This window comes from Argopecten irradians, chromosome 4 (assembly GCF_041381155.1).
Source record: "Argopecten irradians isolate NY chromosome 4, Ai_NY, whole genome shotgun sequence".
Classification (NCBI taxonomy): Eukaryota; Metazoa; Mollusca; class Bivalvia; order Pectinida; family Pectinidae; genus Argopecten; species Argopecten irradians.
In genome coordinates this window covers 14,766,790-14,789,945 of record NC_091137.1, presented here as the reverse complement: position 1 = coordinate 14,789,945, position 23,156 = coordinate 14,766,790, and the positions used below count along the sequence as shown (strand labels likewise).

General features: G+C 36.8%; 1 protein-coding gene across 1 annotated transcript; it reads left to right on the top strand.

The window, feature by feature from the left end:
• Positions 1-17,628, top strand: LOC138320704 (radial spoke head protein 6 homolog A-like). The gene is made up of 12 exons (XM_069263872.1): positions 1-1,717; positions 1,979-2,168; positions 2,926-2,977; positions 7,140-7,423; positions 7,863-7,884; positions 9,522-9,632; positions 11,203-11,300; positions 13,131-13,275; positions 13,635-13,750; positions 16,019-16,160; positions 16,265-16,388; positions 16,849-17,628. Exons 1-12 carry the CDS (start codon positions 1,530-1,532, stop codon positions 17,072-17,074), a joined length of 1,698 nt encoding a protein of 565 aa, XP_069119973.1. The 5' UTR covers positions 1-1,529; the 3' UTR covers positions 17,075-17,628.
• Positions 17,629-23,156: the final 5,528 nt, after the last annotated feature.

Below are 23,156 nucleotides of genomic sequence, written 5' to 3'. Positions count from 1 at the left end.
GGTGTCCTGTGTATTGGATGTGTACTAAATACTGTCATAATACAAGCTAGGGTCATCTGAGGACGGTGTCCTGTGTATGGGATGTGTACTAAATACTATCATAATATCAGCTAGGGTCATCTGAGGACGGTGTCCTGTGTATGCGTGCGTATGTGGGAGGCTGCAGTTAGCAGCCTATTTTGAAAAATGGAATTTTTATCACCAAAGAAAATCATACGATCATTGACTGAATTGATATGGACTGATCAAATATAGCACTTTCATGATATCACAAACTAAACAGGAAGCAAAACTATCTTAAACTACAGGAAAATCTCAAAATTAAATCACGAAGAAATGTTTGAAGTTATAAAGATATCATGCAATTTCCCCGGCGTGATGTGGCACAGACTTTGTTGTTTACTACAAAAGAAGTAAATAATATATTTAGGAAATATCGATTGGACAGCTCTCAACATGAAAATTAAAGCTAAGTAAATGAAAGTGCTCGTCACTGAATCAGCGAGGACTGTAAAATATTACACTTGAGGTCATTATATTTCCCTTGGGGAGGAAGGGCGAAAAATACCAATTACTGGTCAATACAGTACGTGTTTGTTAAATTAAATCTGAACCAATCATACTGTGCTAGTCCGAAGTAACACAATCAGCTAATTTGAGCAAAACCGCATGAATAATTAATATTATATATTTGGTTTTAAAATATTTACTGACGGAAGATGCCTCGATATCAACACATGGCCCAACCTCGGTTTGGAATAGAGGATGCCATTATATGAACGAGTAAATGTTATAACCATATGCATGGTAATCCGCTGTCGATTAACATATCTTTATGTAGATACGTTTTCAAGTGGGTAATATTCCGTCCAATAAATTGGGAACAACTTTGACCTCGAACGATAACAAAACCCTTGATACTGGCAATTAAAGGATGGTAGGCATTGGCCAAGGAAAACATATTTGTTTTATTCATTTAGTTTCATCTTTTTAGTTTATTGCTTTTTAGTTGGGGTTAGTGAAAATGGCAATTGTTTTTTGATTCAATAAAATTGGAACATAGATAATGCTGCCTTTACATTCCACAACAAGCTACTAGTTTATAAATACAAAATCTTCTGAGATTTTGAAAACAAGAGTTTAAGCGCTAAGGTATAATACTTTACCGACCGGTTAGGTACGTCTGTATGTACTGTGCAATAAGCTACAAGATTACGGGTATCTGTCCGTATGTACAAGTGTTTAAGGTTTAAGATTACATTTATTGTGCCGATAATGATTAAGCTGGCTACGTCATAAGGTCAGCCCAGCCTAACAAACGGGCCCCGATACTGGCCCCGGCGACAATCTCGTCGTTAGGTAAATTACAGCTATGTTGTTACTTCTAAATCAGAAAAAAAAGTTTCACGACTCAAATGTTAAACTAACATACCGCCACATCAGAATTTACGGGAGAGTATGGTCGTGTTGGATTTACAGTATAAACTTGAGTAAAACATAAGAGGGAAGAAGTTAGTAACTCCACAGGTATGAAGGAACATCCGCCACAAGTCCGAGGGAGGAGGAATCTACCGTCACGGGAGGAAGAGGCGAGCGAACTTGGCGAACATGTATTCGAGGAAGAAGATAAAATAGTTCCTGTATCTGACGAGGAAAGGCGGTGTATCAACGCTAAGATGTGTCTAATGACATCTTCTACAGATACAGGCAAAAACCTGTGAGTGACCGTAATTATCTCATTGTCTTATATTTCATACCTAAACATTGTTATACCATCTACTCAAATGATGGACATTGTCTCAGATACACCAGTTGTATTCTTACTTACATAGATATATAAGTTCAATATTCACCAATGTTCTGTTATATTTTGAAAAGTTGATATTTCAATAGAGTGGTCATAGCGTATTTTTCGGACACACTTAGTCAAACTATGCATTAGAATATCATTATACAACCCTTAACACCTGTGTTGTAGATATGATCACCTTAGTAGTCTCCTTGGTGACATTCTGTACGAGAGAGCAGACGATGCCCTGAAGAGCTTGGAGGAGATGAGTACGGACAAAAAGAGGGATGCTCTCTTCTACGACTCCTCCACCCTACTGGACAAGCCCGTGACGACACAAGAACAGTACCTGGCACACTCGCAGTGGAGAATATTCCAGGTCGGTCTTTTCACATATTACACACTCTAACCCTTTAATGTTTGGATTGGTTTTTTATATCCATCCTGCCCCGTATGTAGTGCCTTGTGTGTGTGAACGTCTATGTTTTGGGAGGTTGCGGTATATTTGTGTTATATCTCCTTTTCATACTGGAACTTTAGTAAGACATCAAACAAAGTATATTGCTATCAAGCTTTTAAACTGTTGAAATATTCCAAAGGGGATATGTTTATTCAAATGTATGCTCGGTGAATATTTCATTACCTTTTAGGTCAACTGAGACGAAGTCATATCGGCTAAAACTTCAAAACTCTGCTGAAATTTTGGAATTGGTAGAAACAAATACTCTTCATAGATGGTCCTTTACAAAAATTGTGAATTATATCACCCTGGGGTCTCGCAATTCCCCCTTAAGAGGGGTTTAATTTTACTATAATTTATATAAGAAAAACACATTTATCAGCATTATTTTCTCAATTTTCATAGAAAATGAGTCAAACTTGGTTAGAATTATTAGACTGGGATAGCATTTTAACATAATAATATCCATATTGGTTCTGTCCTACTCCTAGGAGTTTTGATTTGATGTAACCAAAAGATTAAAAAGTCAAATTTATAAAACCACTGGCTGACTTCAAGAGCCCAATGAGCCAATATTTAGTGTTTATATGTCTTTGTTTCATTCTGTATCCGAAGTGACCGTTGAGGCCCATGGACTTCTTGCTTATATTTTAATGCTGTATCATTATGATTTTAGAATGCAGGTGAAGACACTGAGGAATACAAAAGATCGTTCCGCACAGAAAACGGTAAGATATCGAGGAATACAAAAGATCGTTCCGCACAGAACATGGTAAGATATCGAGGAATACAAAAGATCGTTCCGCACAGAACATGGTAAGATATCGAGGAATACAAAAGATCGTTCCGCACAGAATATGGTAAGATATCGAAGAGTACAAAAGGTTGCTCCGCACAGAACATGGTAAGATTTCGAGGAATACAAAAGATCGTTCTGCACAGAACACGGTAAGATATCGAGGAATACAAAAGATCGTTCCGCACAGAACATGGTAAGATATCGAGGAATACAAAAGATCGTTCCGCACAGAACATGGTCAGATATCGAGGAATACAAAAGATCGTTCCGCACAGAACATGGTAAGATATCGAGGAATACAAAAGATTGTTCCGCACAGAGCATGGTCAGATATCGAGGAATACAAAAGATCGTTCCGCACAGAACACTGTAAGATATCGAGGAGCACAAAAGGTCACTCCGCACAGAATATGGTAAGATATCGAAGAGTACAAAAGGTTGCTCCGCACAGAACATGGTAAGATTTCGAGGAATACAAAAGATCGTTCTGCACAGAACACGGTAAGATATCGAGAAGTACAAAAGATCGTTCTGCATAGAACATAGTAAACCGAGGTGTTCAAAAGTTCGTTCCGCACAGAACACAGTAAGATTCCGAGGTGTACAAAAGTTCGTTCCGCAAAGAGAGCACACAGTAAGATGTCGAAGTGTGCAAAAAAAAGTTCCGTACAGAACACAGTAAGATACCGAGGTGTTCTAAAGTTCGTTCCGTACAGAACACAGTAAAATACCGAGGTGTGCAAAATGTTCTTTTCAGACAGACACGGTAAAAGACAAAAACCTTCTTGAATAAAACACTGATACAATGAGTTCCTGAGATCAATGTTTCAGAAAGTTAAACAAAGTTAGTCTTCATACAGTTTAATTGAGGTGAGATGTTATGTAATATGCTCATAAATTTTACAAACACGAACTCGACGAAATGCCTGATAGGGTCCCTTGGGTACTTTTTTGACTTTCTGTATCGGAGAAAGAGAGAGATCCCTACCATAACTAAAAGTCAAATACCCTTTGAAATATACGGTCTTTTTCACCATATGTATATAATTGGTTTTCTCTAAACCAATAAGATAGGCTTACAATTTATAGGAGTAAATTATCAAATTATACGGTCTTTTTCACCATATGTATATAATTGGTTTTCTCTAAACCAATAAGATAGGCTTACAATTTATTGGAGTAAATTATCAATGTAGATAATACACCATTCGACGACGTCTCTACCTTAAAGAGGTTATCTAGATACATTGTTTTTATGACAGGTGTAAATAGTGGAGACTCAGAGTGACAGACGCTGCAATAAAACAACATAATGAGAACTGAAACAACAATAAAACCAAATAATATACAATGTATTATATCATCAAAGGAAAGGTTTTTTTTACATTGCAAGAAAATTACATTGCGATGAACAGATTGTCTATGAATGTGTTAGGGAAAGTACTTGGTAAGAATTCGCACTTTCATTTTGTTTCTTTTTCCATACGTATCAACGTCCATTTGAGAACGGCGCTCAAGTACAACCAGTGCATGTTATTTTGGATACAGCAATATGTTTGTGTGTTTGTCCCCACGTAGAACTATCTGACTATGTAGTATGCCTTTCAAACCCTCTATAGGAAAACATCCGCGAAATTTTCCAACTGTACAGTTACTTAGACAGTTAATATATCTTTTGTTAGCGGCAGGTAACAGTAGGAAGATAAAGCCTAGCTTTGTCGCGGCATTCTTTCTGTGCTGTAACATATACAGAGTGACGTAACAGTACTTTATTGTCTATATGTAATTATTCAACTTCACTAGCCAAGGATATTAAGTCCGATTCTCTTCCTACTACCCTTGGCATATCTCACTTCAGAACAGGTGTTTTTTCTTTCAAATTCTGAGTGGATGCGGCTAGGTTTAGGCGACCAAGGAAAACGCAGCTTTGATATGTCAACAAAACTGAACTGAAGCGATAGTATTTTTGTGACCTACATTTGTATAGTGAGGCATCAGGCATGTCATGCCTGTCAACATCAACTCCTAGCGAAGTTATATAGAGGTTCCCCAACAAGTGACTGTTGTTTATCATGTTTATCAAATTCGAGTTAGTTAATCTTCAAATTTTGAAAAGATATGAGCTTTAGCGAGTGTCTTTTAAAAATTTGAAAATTTACTAACGAGAGTTTAGATAAACATGATAAACAACAGTCACGCCTTGGGGAACTTATTTATCCCATAACTTTAGCTCTATATTTATACCGTTGTGACCCTTTTCTCGTCTTCAATCAAAGAAACTTACCTGCATACATTGTGTAGTGATATCTCTCCGCGATAAAATATAGTGCTTAGATAGAGAGCCAATATTCTATTGTTTGATACTTTGAATAAGCAACCACCTGTTAAACAGTAAATACAATGTTATTTAAATGAAAATGCGCTATGAAAAGAAGCCCGAAGTTGAGAGCCAATCGGAATCAAGATATCTTGGAATTGACCAATTAGAGGCGCCGTAGGTGTTTACACACATAAATGATAACCAACTGCTATGGAATTTATCACATGGTTTTTCCATTGTGAAACATGCATATAGTTATGGGATAAATTACTATCTATTTCATCAATTGTTTAATACCAGCTAAGGGAACGTCTTGGAGACGTTGTTCTCAAAACAGATTGGAAAGTACGTGCATGGTTGATGTTTCACAAATTAAATAATTAAAAGATATACTGCGATCTCGTTATAAAATTGGACATTGCAAACTTCTGCATGAAACACAAAAACTGGTGTCCGAACTATCTATTTCATCAATTGTTTAATACCAGCTAAGGGAACGTCTTGGAGACGTTGTTCTCAAAACAGATTGGAAAGTACGTGCATGGTTGATGTTTCACAAATTAAATAATTAAAAGATATACTGCGATCTCGTTATAAAATTGGACATTGCAAACTTCTGCATGAAACACAAAAACTGGTGTCCGAACTTACTAATAAACAAATGACTCACACACATGTTCATCTTTGGTATTTTGAATCTGTCGCAAACAACACGCGTGTTTCTTAGGGCGCTGCCATTTTTTCAACCATACAACAATGATACGAGCTTTTTAATTGGTTGCTTATTACGTAAATGGAAGGGCGCAACTGCGGTGATCCAGCAGGTGGCGCAGTGCGGGACCACCCGTTCTGAAGTGAGATATGCCAAGGGTAGTAGAAAGAGAATAGGACTAATACCCTTGGCTAGTGAAGTTGGTAATTATTTTGTACATTACTTAATTGTCAGACTGAGTAATGATTTCGAAGGGTTAGGGTAGTATTCTCTGCACAAGGGAAGCAGACGTCGTTGTTATAAAGATCATGCTTACTTCTTTACTACTATTACAAAGCTTCGCTCGAGGTTATTGGCATATTGATCAAAGAGTGACTAAAGTCTCTATATGATACTGGGTATGGAAACCTTCTCACCATTTACTTCTGAAACCTTAGTGAATATAAAATAAACCCTTTGATTTACCTAACTGAATTTGTGATACATCCTTTATCATGACTGGTCTGTTTTGCACATTTGATTACCCTTTCTAACAGGAAGTTTTTTATGTAACATCGATGCTGTAGAGTGTGCGTATATGTTTCTAGAAATTTCCTACTGTGTAATTACATTTTATTTTTCTTAATTACAGTAAGAATCTAAAAATCAATACTGTTTCATTAGTTTTAATTTCAAATAAATTCCTCCGACAAAATCCCAGCAGAACCATATATTTCTTTGTGTTATAAATCGTCAGGAGCGTGAATTACACACCTCTGTGCGTATTTTTTTGGTCTTTATTTGGTCTCTATGCGAAAGGAATTTCCGATTCCGTGTCGTGTTAAACTTACGCGATTAATATCAATTGATTAGACTTGTTTCACCTCTATTGTAAAATTAACAATTCTGAATCATTATCAATTCAAACCATCCTCATTTATCTTATATACATAAAAAATAGTCCTCATCCTTAAATCGGAAGGCCATAATTTGATTCTAACCGACATACACTTTGTTGTAACCTCGCAGACACTCAAAAGTGTTTAATATCTAAGCATATTTTGTTTTATTAATTTGCAGCTGATCCATCAGAAAATGATAAGTACGCCATCCTCCCGAATCTTTTACGACAAGCATACTTCTTCGAACAAATTGGGTTCGGGCTTCCAAGAGAGGAAATAGTCAGAGTATCAATTGCCATGCGCGACATCGTTGAGCAATGGCCGATTGAGAACATCCGGTTCTGGGGAAAGATTTTCGGGGTACATCAGAACTATTATGTGGTGGAAACTGAGTTCGATGAAGGCGACTATGAGAGTAACACTAGCGATCTGGGACTGGACGATGACGGTACAGATGAAAGGGTAAGTTCACAAGTATGCTGAGCTATGGACAATGCTATAAAGTACATCCATCCATACAGCTTTGGAATGGTCTTGCCCGATTCTAGCTAGTTTTAGCGACTTTCACGGTCACCTCGATACTTAATATCTACTAAAAGTTATGTGCGCTAATTTTAGTCCACGTACTAATTTTGAGCATTTATCTGCTAACATCGTACACAATTTGGTGCTTCGTAAAATAGTCTTCACTTCATATCATGTGAATGAAAAATATTTTGGTTTCTGTTAAATCCATAACGAGAAAACAAGTCATTGGTATGTATAGGCAATTAATAGTGTAGGTCAAACTTTGACTTTTTTCTAATTTTTTGATATATCTATACCAGTATCTGATTTTTTTTTTTCGTTTTTATAAGGCTATCAATTAGAATTAATGTGTTAATTTTGTCTCTCCCAACAGACAAGTGACAGCCTATTTGACGGTAAGTTGACGAATGTTAGCATTACTGGTGAATATTGAAGATTTTTTTGTTTTGTTACACAGACAATTGTCTTGTCAACCTGCTGAGGAAGTATTTAGTATTTACAATATGCAGCAAGGTACGACTTTGCATGGAATTAACATTGTCTCCATATATGTTGTCTAAGCTTTTCCATCTTACAAATTTCTTTCTATGAAGTTTGTGTCTTCGTATTTACGTTAAATTTATTAAATAGTTGCCGTCTTTTTCACAACCTGTTATATAAATATAATGAGGAAAACCGTCAGGTTCGATTCGGCTTATCAATGATGCAATTGCCTCAGGATGTTTATAAACACTTTAAGTTCGACATGTGAAGAATTCTGCATCATGCTAATTGACGGAATAGCTACAACATCAATACCACATGTATTAGTACATTATTACAGGTAAAAAATACAATTACATAACAACAAAGAACGCCTCAAATTTCTCTATGACACAATTGCGAGTGTCATCAAGTAGCTTGGTACGTACATGTATATGATATGCAATGTACTAAAAAGTATTACAATAGCACAGAACCTTTATCAACGAGTGAGTTCCCGATTGATTGGTTTTAAGGTAGATTTAACGTTAGCACGATGAATCAAAGTTCATAGAAAGTAATCTATGAGATGAAAAAACGTAGACAGTATATTTGGAGCCGATGTAACTTCCAGACAAAGCCTATATGTCCTTGTCAGTTTCTGGTGTCGCATCCTATTAGTACCCGATTCGTTATGACATATTTGACGGAATCCTAAATGACAGTAGGTTGACAATAGTCTGTGTACCAATAGGATGTCAAAACAGTGAATACATGTGGGTAAGGTGACGACATTAAAACTGATTCACAAATAGTTCAGACCCAGATCTGTTTCCTTACTCATCATTATAATATATACCGGCAAGGATTTGGCTGGAGATCAGTTCAGCTTCTCGTTAATTTGATTGATTCTGTGTTTCTCGCTGTAAGGGTGTCGACAACAAACTGGATTGTAGACTCCATTCCTGCTTAAACTTTAACTTGTCACCGCCTGTCTACTGCTTCGGATTGATCACTCAATAATTCTATATAACTGGAACGCGCAGAGACATCAACAGCAATGAGGCGGAATACGATTGTGTAGAACAGTAATTGAAGAAAGTTTATAGCTCCTTCATCGACTTCGACTTAAATTGAATATTTACAAGTTTTATTATCGATCAATCTACTTTCATTATGATGTTGTTTGAGATACGAAAGTTCACGTATAGCATATGTATGTTTTTATCATTAATTATCTTATACGCCAACCTTCTTGTGATCGATTCATACATGTCACAACAGTAAAGGCACATAATGACCTTAGTTGTTAATGGGACGTTGACCAATACTCGAAACCAAATCTTATCATCACGTGTGTAATATGACCTATAATATTTTGGTTGTCTGCACAAGACCAACATCCATTATGAGTTCATTGTTACTGAACATCGATGACATGGCGTCAGTCTTTGAACAATAAATATGTGCCTTTGACACACTCTAGCGTTAATTTCAGATCAAATCAGACAAAGTCATGACATTTAGATATAACTGTCTGTGTATTTGTATTATGCCATGTCTGTTACAGAAATATCCATACCCGATGAAATAAAACCAGCGTACAAGCCACAGCCGAAGATTCCGTGTGAAGCTTTAGGAACTGGTCTCAATAGGAAGGTCTACTTTGTATGTTCCGAACGTAAGGCATTTAAATACTAAACTTATCATAAAATGTCACTTTCGAAGCTTTCATTAAGCACTCACTTCATGCTCTTTTCAGAGGTTCAACTATTTTGGTATTTAATATAAATGTTAGGGTTTGTTGGGGAAGCGGTGTCTGTGTTAGGTATATTTATATCGAGTTATAACGCCAATGAGTTTACACAGTCTCTCGAAATAGTTACATTATATTTCTGGATTGTGTGTTGTTAATTGATACAACCTCCTTATATAAACGAACTTCAAAGTATATCGATTTCATTTTTACAATGTAATATTGCTTGATATTTATGTCGTCACTGGACATAGCAAACGTACTTACATCAAAATGTAACACTTGTGTGTTAGATAAGAGAACAGATTTGGATATGAGGACACACTCCTGGGAGACACTCCAGGGAACGACACTTTTGATTAGTGGGGCCACTCGAGTAATAGAACTCTGTCCAGGCTTATTGATATAACTTATAATTACGGGGATGGATAGGATGAGAGAAGGAAGACTGGGATTAACTTGTACGGCTGAAACAAAACATACTTGGGTTACAACCACCAGTAGCCCTGTAATGATTTTATGACAAACTGTATTTCCAGTGATGGTAATGTACTTTGCCAATTCATGGAGTCAATTCGTATAGATGTGTTCCAGTATAGCATCTGGTATAATAACGGATTTCAAGTGACATCCAGTATAGCAACAGATTTCCAAATACATGTATATAGTGTGACACTTGGTATAATGACAACGCATCCCACATCCAGATGTACTGAGGTTGGGTCTTTTCCGGTGGAAGTGTAGGTTTAGGACGGGTTGCTATACCAGTTGACAAATAGGTTTGGGGTTTGTTAATTTAAATCATGCTAAGGCTCATATTTGAATCTGTCATTCTATAACAAAAGAGTGAAAGTTTTTTTAGGTTTAATAGAAACTTGATAATAAGCAATCGTCTTGCCATCTCAGATTGTGTAGGAATACGACAACGTCATTTGTTCCACAGAGGAATACGTTGGTCAATTAAAGGTGTATGCGGGTAATCAGAAATCATGTAGCCTGTTAGTAGCCTGTCAGTGATTGAAGAAAACATAATATATTCTGTAAAGCGGCAAAGTACTATTGACGTAGGGTTCACGAGAACTACACTTTCAATCATAAACCATTTACTATCACCGATCTACCTCCTACTATCATCTTATGTAAGGGAGTAGATATATATAATACTATATTACACATTGACTTGTTCTGTTACTATCGATAACATAATTGGCTGCATCGTCAAACGGCACAAATTTTATTTCTACAAGGAGAAACAAATCCAACGGACCTCAATAATAAATGAGGGTCAAAATTGAGAAGACGCCAGCTTCAGTTTTTGCAATATAAAATTTCTATTTCATAAGTGGCAATGCTATTAGAAGCCAAGCATCATTTCGTGCCAACTGTTCCATACGATCGAAGGTGTAGAATTTCTATTGCGGGGTCGGTGATCGCTCCTGTCTACGGATCAAATAAAGGCTTTCGTGTATTTTGAAATATTGGTTGATTTTGACAGCTGGATTACCATGGGAGAGATTGCCCCATATAACCCCAGCCCAGGTGGTGGCGGCCAGGCAAATCAGACGATACCTCACCGGAATCCTGGATAACCCGGTGAGTGTTGGGGGAGACATTGGTCAGTGTAGAAATATTTGTAACGGTGACGAATGATTGCACGTGTACAATGACCACGAAAACCACAAATCAATCTTGTAGACCTACAAGACCCAATTTAATTTCAAAACGATCATTAAGACGTTTGGGTGTATCTACATGTATCTTGTATAATATTCCTTTCCCGACTAATTGTAGAACATGAATTAATTAATTTCGTTTCTGTAGAACAATATTTCCCCAATGAGACTTGTCGTGTTCGCTACATGGTGATAAATGGTGTCTTCATTTTACAGCTGCACTGCTATATGCGTCAATGTAGTTTCCCTTAGTTGAGTATTCGTCACTATGCAGAAGGCTATAACCATATTATATTCTAAAGTCCGCAACGCAATGATAGGAGCCTAACGTTTGTACATTTTTGTAAGTATCCCCCATCGACACATTCCGGCGTCTGGCTGAGAGACTTAATAGTATGGCGATAGGTGTTTCAGTGAAATACTATTTTATAACTTGTCCTTGGGTTGACCTTTTTCAGAAATAAAGTGACCTTCAATGTCTAAGTTTGACGACTGGTCGTTAAATTGGCCATGTTACCAAGGAACCGTCTTTTTATTTACACGATGTGTCTATGCAGTCGGTTGTATATGGCGTACTATTACCGGGAATTGTTGAAACTTTGAGAAACAACGGCATTTGTAGAAGAATATAAATGTTCGAAATATTCAAGATATGTAAAATGTTGTTATTTAGGGTAAACCTTTATTTAAAAAAAAAAAACTCGCTTTGATTACCGTGTAATTTAATTTCGGTTACGGCTCCTGGAAATCAAAGAGATCGACACAAGTTCAGTCATTCGGAAATCAGCCCATAAGAAACATATGCAAATTTTGCCAACAGACTTTCTATCACTTTCCCCCATGAAACATGCGTCGTAAAAAAAATTACGAACGGCACACATCAATAACCTACGAATGTATGGATACCTTTGTTATTTTAGAGTAGACCTGGTTTAAACTCTAGTAATAGATGCGGTTAAAAGAACATCTGGTGGGCTTAACTGGCTTTATTGGTTTTTTTTTCTATGTATTTACCTAGGACTGAATAGTCATTTTTCAGATCAATTTGGGTCATCCGAATGTTGCACTTCCGTTTTAAATGTGTAAACCTAAAACAATGCATTTTTGACACGTTGCCGTTGTAACGATTCATAATTTATTGTATATATTTGTGCTATTCCTTAAGTAACGTTGTATATATATCTACATGTATCGATTTCTTGTAATGTGACTCTTCAAAGCACACATCAAATAAATCTTACACATAAAATGTAATTTGTAATGACTGAGGATGTGACGGACAGCAGCAGTTTCCATAGCATCACTGCCACCCTTGACCTCTATGACCTCTATCATGTCATCATGGTCCAGTATCGACTGTGACGCCGACCTATTAGTGAAATGAAAACAATGCCATCAAGTCATCAGTTTGGTGAATATAAATGGACAGCATTATCTGTGCTCAGACCTGTGGATAAGTCTGGTCACGCGAACATTATCGGCATTGAGTAGAGTAGACATGGCAGATTATTTATATCGCCATGGACATCACACAAGAATCTCGAACTAAAATGCATCGTATATAATGCTGGGCAAATCATTTATGCTTAACGAGACTGATAACCCAACTTAGGGACCAACAATAGGCCTAATACACATTTGCTTATGCATTGTGGTATACGATCCATGCAATGACTCTCACACAATCAAATTATTTCTAGCCATCAAAGTCCTGTATCATATTATAATTTGCATTCTCTCTTTGTAACAGATTGTCGCCTATCCACCCTTTCCAGGAGTCGAACGGAATTATTTGCGTGCGCAGATTGCCCGGATCAGCGCAGCAACAAGCGTGTCTCCCATTGGCTACTTCCGGTTTGATGATCAAGAGGAAGAAGAAGAAGCAGAGGAGGCAGGTATGACAATGATAAACGGTTAAATGTTAGCAGTATAACATACAAAGGGACGGAACTTTAAAAATAGAAAGCAAGAGAGCACATATGGAAGGGGAAAAAGAATTGGCTAAACTAATACTGTTCATCAGCTACTCCACCAGTCGTGTGGGAACGGGTGTCAAACTCGAGTGACTTAAGTTTGTCCTTTCAAGGAGAAAAGTAATATATTATATCATGGGTAATATGTCTGAACGTTTACATAACATAACTAAATTAACTTCCAGTACAGTGCAGTTTGCGGGGAATGAAGCTGTCACGAGAATATTAGAATTCGTACGGGTTTTTTTCAAGGAAATTGTGTGGATTTTCTATTCTATCAGCAGCCGGACGGAGTGCGTGTGTAATTGATTCAGAGTTTGATGGACTGCCCCTACGGGAACTAGTGGACCCTACACTACAATCATGGTGTCACCACGTCCAGTCCATATTGCCGCAAGTAAGCTCACTTCGTCTGACTCGAGGAAATGTAAAACAGACGTTCATTTCACGAGAATGTCAAAAACATAATTTCTGGAAAATATCATTAAAACAGTCTCGATGTTTGTGGCAAATGTTGTAGCAAAAGATTGTATTTCCTCAGAATTACTCATTTATAATAGACGTTTCATATTATTCCTGAGGATGCCATCAAGTGATATCTGTTGAGAAGGAATGACATTACCTATATCTAGGCACCAAGGACGTCACAATTTAAAACAAGAGGCCCATGGGCCTTAACGGTCACCTGAGTTAGAATATATAATGAGGACGGATATGGATGTTAAAATGCTATATCTTAGGCTAATAATTCTAATCAAGTTTGACTAATTTCCTATGAAAATTGGGCAAATAATGTTCACAAATATGTTTTTCCTATGTAAACTAAAGTAAACTTGACCCCTCCCCAGGGGGTAACGTAAGACCCCAAGGTCATATAATTCACAGTTTTTATAAAACACCTGAAGACCTTTCCATCTATAATTATTTGATTCTACTATATCCAGAATTTTAGAAGATTTTTGAAGTTTTAGCCTATTTGACCCTTTTTTAGCCCCGCCCCTCTACCCCCAGGGGGTCAGCCAGGACCAATGTGGATATGATATTAAAATGCTATCTCAGGCTAATAATTCTAACCAAGTTTGACTCATTTCCTATGAAAATTCAGCAAAAAATGCTCTTTAATGTGTTTTTCCTATATAAACTATAGTAAACTTGACCCCCTCCCCAAGGGGAAACAGGAGATCCCAGGGTCATATAATTTACAATTTTTATAAACAAACTTTAAGACCTTTTCATCTATAAAGTGTATTTGATTATACCATTTCCAGAATTTTAAAAGAAGATTTTTGAAGTTTTAGCCTATTTGACCTTTTTTGGCCCCGCCCCTCTGCCCCCAGGGGGTCGGCCTGGACCAATATGGATATGATATTAAAATGCTATCTCAGGCTAATAATTCTAACCAAGTTTGACTCGTTTCAAATGAAAATTGAGCAAAAAATGCTCATAAATGTGTTTTCCCTATATAAACTATAGTAAACTTGACCCCCTCCCCAGGGGGAAATGTGAGACCCCAGGGTCATATAATTCACAATTTTTGTAAAGGACCTTAAGACCTTTCTATTTATGAAAAGTATTTGTTTCTACCATTTCCAGAATTTCAGAAGAAGATTTTTGAAGTTTTAGCCTATTTGACCCTTTTTTAGCCCCGCCCCTCTGCCCCCAGGGGGTCGGCCAGAACCAATGTGGATATGATATTAAAATGCTATCTCAGGCTAATAATTTTAACCAAGTTTGACTTGTTTCCAATGAAAATTGAGCAAAAAATGCTCATAAATGTGTTTTCCCTATATAAACTATAGTAAACTTGACCCCCTCCCCAGGGGGAAACGTGAGACCCCAGAGTCATATAATTCACAATTTTTGTAAAGGACCTTAAGACCTTTCTATTTATGAAAAGTATTTGATTCTACCATTTCCAGAATTTCAGAAGAAGATTTTTGAAGTTTTAGCCTATTTGACCCCTTTTGACCCCGCCCCTAAGGCCCCTGGGGGTCAGTCATAGAAAATTTGTTAATAGGATTAAATGGCCATCTCATACTGATAATTCTGACAACATTTGACTCATTTCCTATTACAAATGACCAAATAATGCGCAAAAAAGTGTTTTCTCAATATAAAGTATAGTAAACTTAACCCCCTCCCCAGGGGGAAACTAGAGACCCCAGGGTCATATAATTCACAATTTTTGTAAAGGACCTTAAGACCTTTCTATCTATGAAGAGTATTTGATTCTACCACATCTGTGAGTAGAGAAGAAGATTTTTGAAATTTTACTCAATTTTACCCCTTTTGGCCCCTCCCACAGCCCCCTGGGGGATGGGGACCATATAATTCACAATTTTGATTGGCCTTATGCCTTAGAAGGTTTGTGCAAAATTTCATTGAAATTGCTTCAGCAGTTTTGGAGAAGAAGTCGAAAATGTAAATTGTTTACGGACATACGACGCACGACGCACGACGCACGACGCACGACGGACGACGGACGACGCACGACGACGGACAAAAGGCGATTAGAATAGGTCACTTGAGACTTCGTCTCAGGTGACCTAAAAATATATCTAGCATGATGAAATAAAAAAAATATAGACTGTCATGAGTTTTGAATGGACTCGCTGATATGTTGCAAAATGTCGTAACATAATCAATTATTGTTAAACCATTTTAGGGAAGGAACACTTGGTACAACCCTGTGCTGGCCAGTATAGAGGGAGAAATGGAGGATAGCGAATTGGAGGACCGGGAGGAACCCGACGAACCGACACCGGAAGTTGGTCCGCCATTGTTGTCACCTTTATCAGAAGATCAGAGTGAGTAACCGACAATAAGAATGGAAAATATATCATTTGTTAACCGAGAATAGATCAACTGTTGTAAAGATAAAGCGCAGTAACCCTTACATGTTTATGGTTAGGTATCGGAGAGAGCCCGGCCTGGATTGCCCGTCACTCTTCCAAGCTGGTACCCGAATACTCTATCGCCATGTTACAGTCAAACACCTGGCCAGGAGCCGTTACCTTCGGGGCCGACAGGGGCAGGTAAATAATATATAAGGGGATAAGAAAACGTGTGACGGGCAGGTGATCAATGCGCTAAAATGGACCCGCAAGGGCATGTAAAATAGGGATGAAAGGGTCAAAAGCGGAAGGATTAGGAGGTAAAAGGGTCGACAAGGTCAGGGAAATAATGGGCTAAAATATTCAAGAGATATTAGCATTTCTCCAATTACTATAAAGATATTTTGTATATCAAGATGTATTATGGAAAAGCTGATGAAGAAATCAAGACAGGAGCAAAGAACTCCATTAACATCACTAAACGATTTATCACATTTTAGTACCAATGTAAATGCTGATTAAGTTTACTTACATGCATTTTGAGAATCAAAAGTTGGTGTTACGTACAGCTATTTTAAGACGTTATATACTAGAAGTATATTGTTTTACGTTCAGTTATTTTGAGACGTTATATACTAGTAGTATATTGTTTTACGTTCAGGTATTTTGAAACGTTGTATGTCGGATGGGGACTGAAGAACTTATCTTCAGAGTACGACCCTACAATCCCACCAACTGCAATGACAGAGTTCCCGAGTGGACCGGAAGTGACAGAAGCAGACGACCCAACACCGGAAGAGGAAGCTGCGTTTAGGGCAGCATTACAAGAGAAGGAGCAGGACGACGAGGTTGGAGGTGACGATGATGGCGATGATGACGACGACTGAAATTTAAAAAATATGACATACCTAAGCGATGACACCTATAGTGAAGATAAGGACAGAAATTATAGCAATTACTAAAGATACGCACGGAGACAAAGAATGAACAAACAACAAACAAATGATATATTTTTTTTATAAATATTCTATAAAGTACATTGATAACTATTTGTGAAAATATATTCTTTTAATGACATTTATGGGTAAATGGTTTCTAGAAAGTGAAAGTAGAATCAAATATTCCATTTTAAAGGTGAGTTTACATTAAAGCAAAATTTCAAAAATGGTCATTTAAACAAAGTGAAGACAAAGTCTAGTGAAATCGTGAAATTGAGTATTCTAAATTGTCGTACAAAGCAATTGGAAACATTGAACCCAATAATTGACCAATGTCAAAAAGGATATATTCATCTTGTATGACGTTTGTAGTCAATACTTTGTGTATCCACCTTGTTCTTTACACAATTCCTGATGTTAATGTTCGTTTGGGGAATATTATCAACTAGTGCAGAAGGTCAGTTCGAAATTCATTCAACGTTTGGCATAAATGATAAAATGAATTAATGTTTTCTCCTTTTCAATCCCATTTATGTTCGAAGGGGTTCTTTTCCGGTGAGACGGCTGGTCAAGAAATCACATCAGTCGTCTGTTACTACAGATAATCTTGCACAGCTCGGATACGATGCGACCATGCAAAGTCATCCATGAAGACTTACATGTACCTTGTTGCTATATAGCGCGGTTACAAAATGAGAATCAACAGTGTTCCTGAGGACGTCGTCTTTGTATTTTGATCCGTCAATGTGCTATCAGGATCAGCATGTTCAGATTGCAGTTGTTGGAGAAGCACACTGTGACTGAGCCCTCGCGATATGATGTTACACGGTAACATGCCTCTGTTCATATTCAGCGTTCTCCCGATCACTTCCTGAGCGTTGGCTGCCCTGCAGGTAGGGCGTTAGTATTGTACTTGCTGCCCCTACTGCATGGTCGTAAAAGGTGACTAAATTTAGGATCTTATCTTTTTCTCTTCTTTTTTTTTCCTACTAACATTTTTCTTCATAACGTCTCGATTAACACCGCCTCACGTTTGGCTTTATGTCAAGTGTTCGCTCTGGGTTCTGTCCCCTGGTCGAGACACACCATAGTCTATATAAAAGTAAAGTCTGCTCCTGTCTAGCACTCAGCATACCGGGGCATAACACGACATAACACAATTATGCCACAGTCTCCCAAATCACGTTAGCTTTTACAGATCCGGTAGTACAGTGGTTATCACGTTAGCGCTCACAGATCCGGTAGTACAGTGGTTATCACGTTAGCGCTCACAGATCCGGTAGTACAGTGGTTATCACGTTAGCGCTCACAGGTCCGGTAGTACAGTGGTTATCACGTTAGCGCTCACAGATCCGGTAGTACATGTGGTTATCACGTTAGCGCTCACAGATCCGGTAGTACAGTAGTTATACCCAGATATAACAACATCATGTTTCACACACTCAGCCTGCTAATCCCCATACCACTCGGCTTCAGATAACTTTTTTTTCATTTTGCCATTCGACAGATAGTGTGTGCGATACGGTTCAAATGCATGCCAGCAAACATTCACTATTGAAAACTACAGAGTCCAGTAACAAAACAGGTTCTATAATTTCAGTCGTGTAAACCAGACATTGTATTGGTATTTGATATTGAAAGCTAAAAAGAGTTTCATGTTCAATATTTGAAAAAAATATACAGTGATATAATAAGGTGTTGGAGGGTTTCGTGTATAATATATACTGTAGATTATTGGTTAGAGTACAAGTGTGAAAGGGTTATCTCCCTTCACACGAAAAATATCAGGACAAATTAGTAAAGTGGGAGTTAACTCCCTTTATATAGGCAAATGTTGCGATGATGGGACAGACTATATTGATTATAGAAAACTTAAATTAGGGAACATTATAAGCCAAATTTCGAAACAAGCTTGATATAGGCCTAACATTTTATATTTGTTGCGAATGCGGCAACTCCATTTTCATGAGATAATAAAAATTCTAGTTTTCATAGAGATAGTACAATAAACAATGCACATATGTAGTTTGAAACATAAACCAAAACCGTATTTATTTGTTTGTTTGTTTATTGATTTTATCAATGTTATTGATGACCAAATCATCTATACATCTACATGTTTCGTTCGCAATTAGATTAAAATCAAATTAGTATGACTGAAGGAATACGCAGCTTATATTTATCAATTATCCTCAGAGACTTAATATTAATTTTTAATTATCTAGGTCGCTGTTATGATATTTTAATTGTTTTGAAGAAAAAATCACTTGCATAAATTTGGTATCAAATTTACACTCGGTCAGAAACTCGCCCAATTAAAAGAATGTAGATCAATTTTGAAAAATATCGTCTAAATAATTTGAAAGTGTTGAGATTCAAATGCAGCGATTTGTGACACATTCCAAACACAAGCAACCCATTCAGCTGTGATTTGTGAAGTACAGGTAAATAATACGTCACTGTCGTCTGTAGGATATACATGTATAGGTTTAAGTTTTACAATGTCACATAAGAACTGAAAATGAATTTTGGGAGTACTATTATTGGCGTCTGCAATGCAATGAAATGGGTGCATGTGGTCAGAACATGAAGCCTAAGCTAGTTATGGTCTACGATTTCACATTTCACATTTTTACAGTGTTATTCATAATTGTAAAGTGATTTTTCTGCAGGTATATATTCATTTATATACATGTATAAAATAAAAGACCTTTTATAGCTTAAATCATCGAAACTGGTGGTTTGCAATAGATTACTGAATCGTTTCGCCCAGTTATGACACACATTACTTTCATATAATCATAAACATATGTAATAAAAACGGAGGAAAACTTATCCTAGTAGAACATATTATAATTTGTAAACTTCGAAGTCAATTATTAATCAAGTAGTTAGTCAAGATAAATACCTACATTGTATAATTCGAGGTCCCTCTTTCGTCAGCAAAGACAATGAAGGAGTAGTACAGAAGTCAGAATATTACATGTATTAAAAATCAATTGACAAGTATGATGTTTTGAGAAAAGGCATAAAGAACTATTTGAAAAAATAGTTAAACCAATTTTGTTATACGGCTGTGAGCAGATGAACGGTTTTTTTTAGCCTTTTTATTCAAAATTTTGTAAATTGGTATTGGGATTGAAAAAAAGTACATAAAGTTAAATGGTTTATGGCGAGCTGGGTAATAGACTATAAATAAAGTTGATTAATTAAGACACTAGATGTATAGTACTTGGTGTCCAAATGACATCTAGATCTAATGCAGAGATTAAGTTTGAAATCATATCCAAGTTATGTGGATTAGTTGAGATTATGATGTTGTATCTGTGGCACCTCTAGATCTGAAACATACGTACAGCGTACCGCTGAGATTTTTGGCAGTTTACTTCCCTACTTGTGACTAGGTACAGGTAAATACAAATAACACATGTCGCTGTGATTTGGGGAATACAGGTATATAAAACATATCGCTGTGATTTGGGGAATACATGTGTATAAAACATATCGCTGTGATTTGGGGAATACAGGTGTATAAAACATATCGCTGTGATTTGGGGAATACAGGTATATAACACATGTCGTTGTGATTTGGGGAATACAGGTATATAAAACATATCGCTGTGGTTGGAGATTACAGGTGTATAAAACATATCGTTGTGATTTGGGTAATACAGGTATATAAAACATATCGCTGTGATTTGGGGATTACAGGTGTATAAAACATATCGCTGTGATTTGGGTAATACAGGTATATAAAACATATCGCTGTGATTTGGGGAATACAGGTGTATAAAACATATCGCTGTGATTTGGGGAATACAGGTATATAAAACATATCGCTGTGATTTGAGGAATACAGGTGTATAAAACATATCGCTGTGATTTGGGGAATACAGGTATATAAAACATATCGCTGTGATTTGAGGAATACAGGTGTATAAAACATATCGCTGTGATTTGAGGAATACAGGTGTATAAAACATATCGCTGTGATTTGGGGAATACAGGTATATAAAACATATCGCTGTGATTTGTGGAATACAGGTATATACATCGCTGTGATTTGGGGAATACAGGTGTATAACACATTTCGCTGTGATTTGAGGAATACAGGTATATAAAACATATCGCTGTGATTTGAGGAATACAGGTATATAAAACATATCGCTGTGATTTGGGGATAACAGGTATATAAAACATATCGCTGTGATTTGGGGAATACAGGTGTATAAAACATATCGCTGTGATTTGAGGAATACAGGTATATAAAACATATCGCTGTGATTAGAGGAATACAGGTATATAACACATGTCGCTGTGATTTGTAGAATACAGGTATATAAAACATATCGCTGTGATTTGAGGAATACAGGTGTATAAAACATATCGTTGTGATTTGGAGATTACAGGTGTATAAAACATATCGCTGTGATTTGGGGAATATAGGTATATAAAACATATCGCTGTGATTTGGAGATTACAGGTGTATAAAACATATCGCTGTGATTTGGGTAATACAGGTATATAAAACATATCGCTGTGATTTGGGGATTACAGGTGTATAAAACATATCGCTGTGATTTGGGTAATACAGGTATATAAAACATATCGCTGTGATTTGGGGAATACAGGTGTATAAAACATATCGCTGTGATTTGGGGAATACAGGTATATAAAACATATCGCTGTGATTTGAGGAATACAGGTGTATAAAACATATCGCTGTGATTTGGGGAATACAGGTATATAAAACATATCGCTGTGATTTGAGGAATACAGGTGTATAAAACATATCGCTGTGATTTGAGGAATACAGGTGTATAAAACATATCGCTGTGATTTGGGGAATACAGGTATATAAAACATATCGCTGTGATTTGTGGAATATAGGTATATACATCGCTGTGATTTGGGGAATACAGGTGTATAACACATTTCGCTGTGATTTGAGGAATACAGGTATATAAAACATATCGCTGTGATTTGAGGAATACAGGTATATAAAACATATCGCTGTGATTTGGGGATAACAGGTATATAAAACATATCGCTGTGATTTGGGGAATACAGGTGTATAAAACATATCGCTGTGATTTGAGGAATACAGGTATATAAAACATATCGCTGTGATTAGAGGAATACAGGTATATAACACATGTCGCTGTGATTTGTAGAATACAGGTATATAAAACATATCGCTGTGATTTGAGGAATACAGGTGTATAAAACATATCGTTGTGATTTGGAGATTACAGGTGTATAAAACATATCGCTGTGATTTGGGGAATACAGGTATATAAAACATATCGCTGTGATTTGGGGAATACAGGTATATAAAACATATTGCTGTGATTCTAATTCTAACATTCTAATTATTAAAGACCAAATACTCAAATACCATAATTGAATTTGATTCTTGAATTTGATTATGATTCTCTAATAATATAATTTTACATCCAAAACTGACGATTGTGTCAGGTGTGTTTTGGCCAATTTACGTCCTTGATTTACTCAACCAAGTGTTAACAAACTCTTCTTTATTATCTTCGAAGTTTTAGTAACTGGTATTTTAAAAGTCAACGAAGGTTTAGAGTGCAAAAAATTAACACATAACTGGCTCTTCCAGCCATGTCATACGGCTATGTCATAAATCATAAATATCGTAAGACACATGTGTATTAACACTATTGTGACGTCGCGGGTAGTTTTGACGTCATAATCTATATATGACGTCGCATGATTGTCTCAGTACTGTAGTACTGTATATAAAACAGTAGTAATCCGAGCCGGACTGAGTTTTACTAAAGGTCGTAAGTCTACACGTAGACTTGGACGTAAACGTAGACCTTACGTCCGAACTTACGTGTGCGTAAGATGTGTTTCACTAAAGGGCGTATATCTCTGAACGTACGTGTAAACGGCAAAGAAGATACGTAGGATTTTGCGTAACTTACGTCGAAAATTCATTTGTAACAAAAAAAAACACGTCTGATTGGCTGATGCGACTTGGTGCCCGATCAAATTTGGCGGG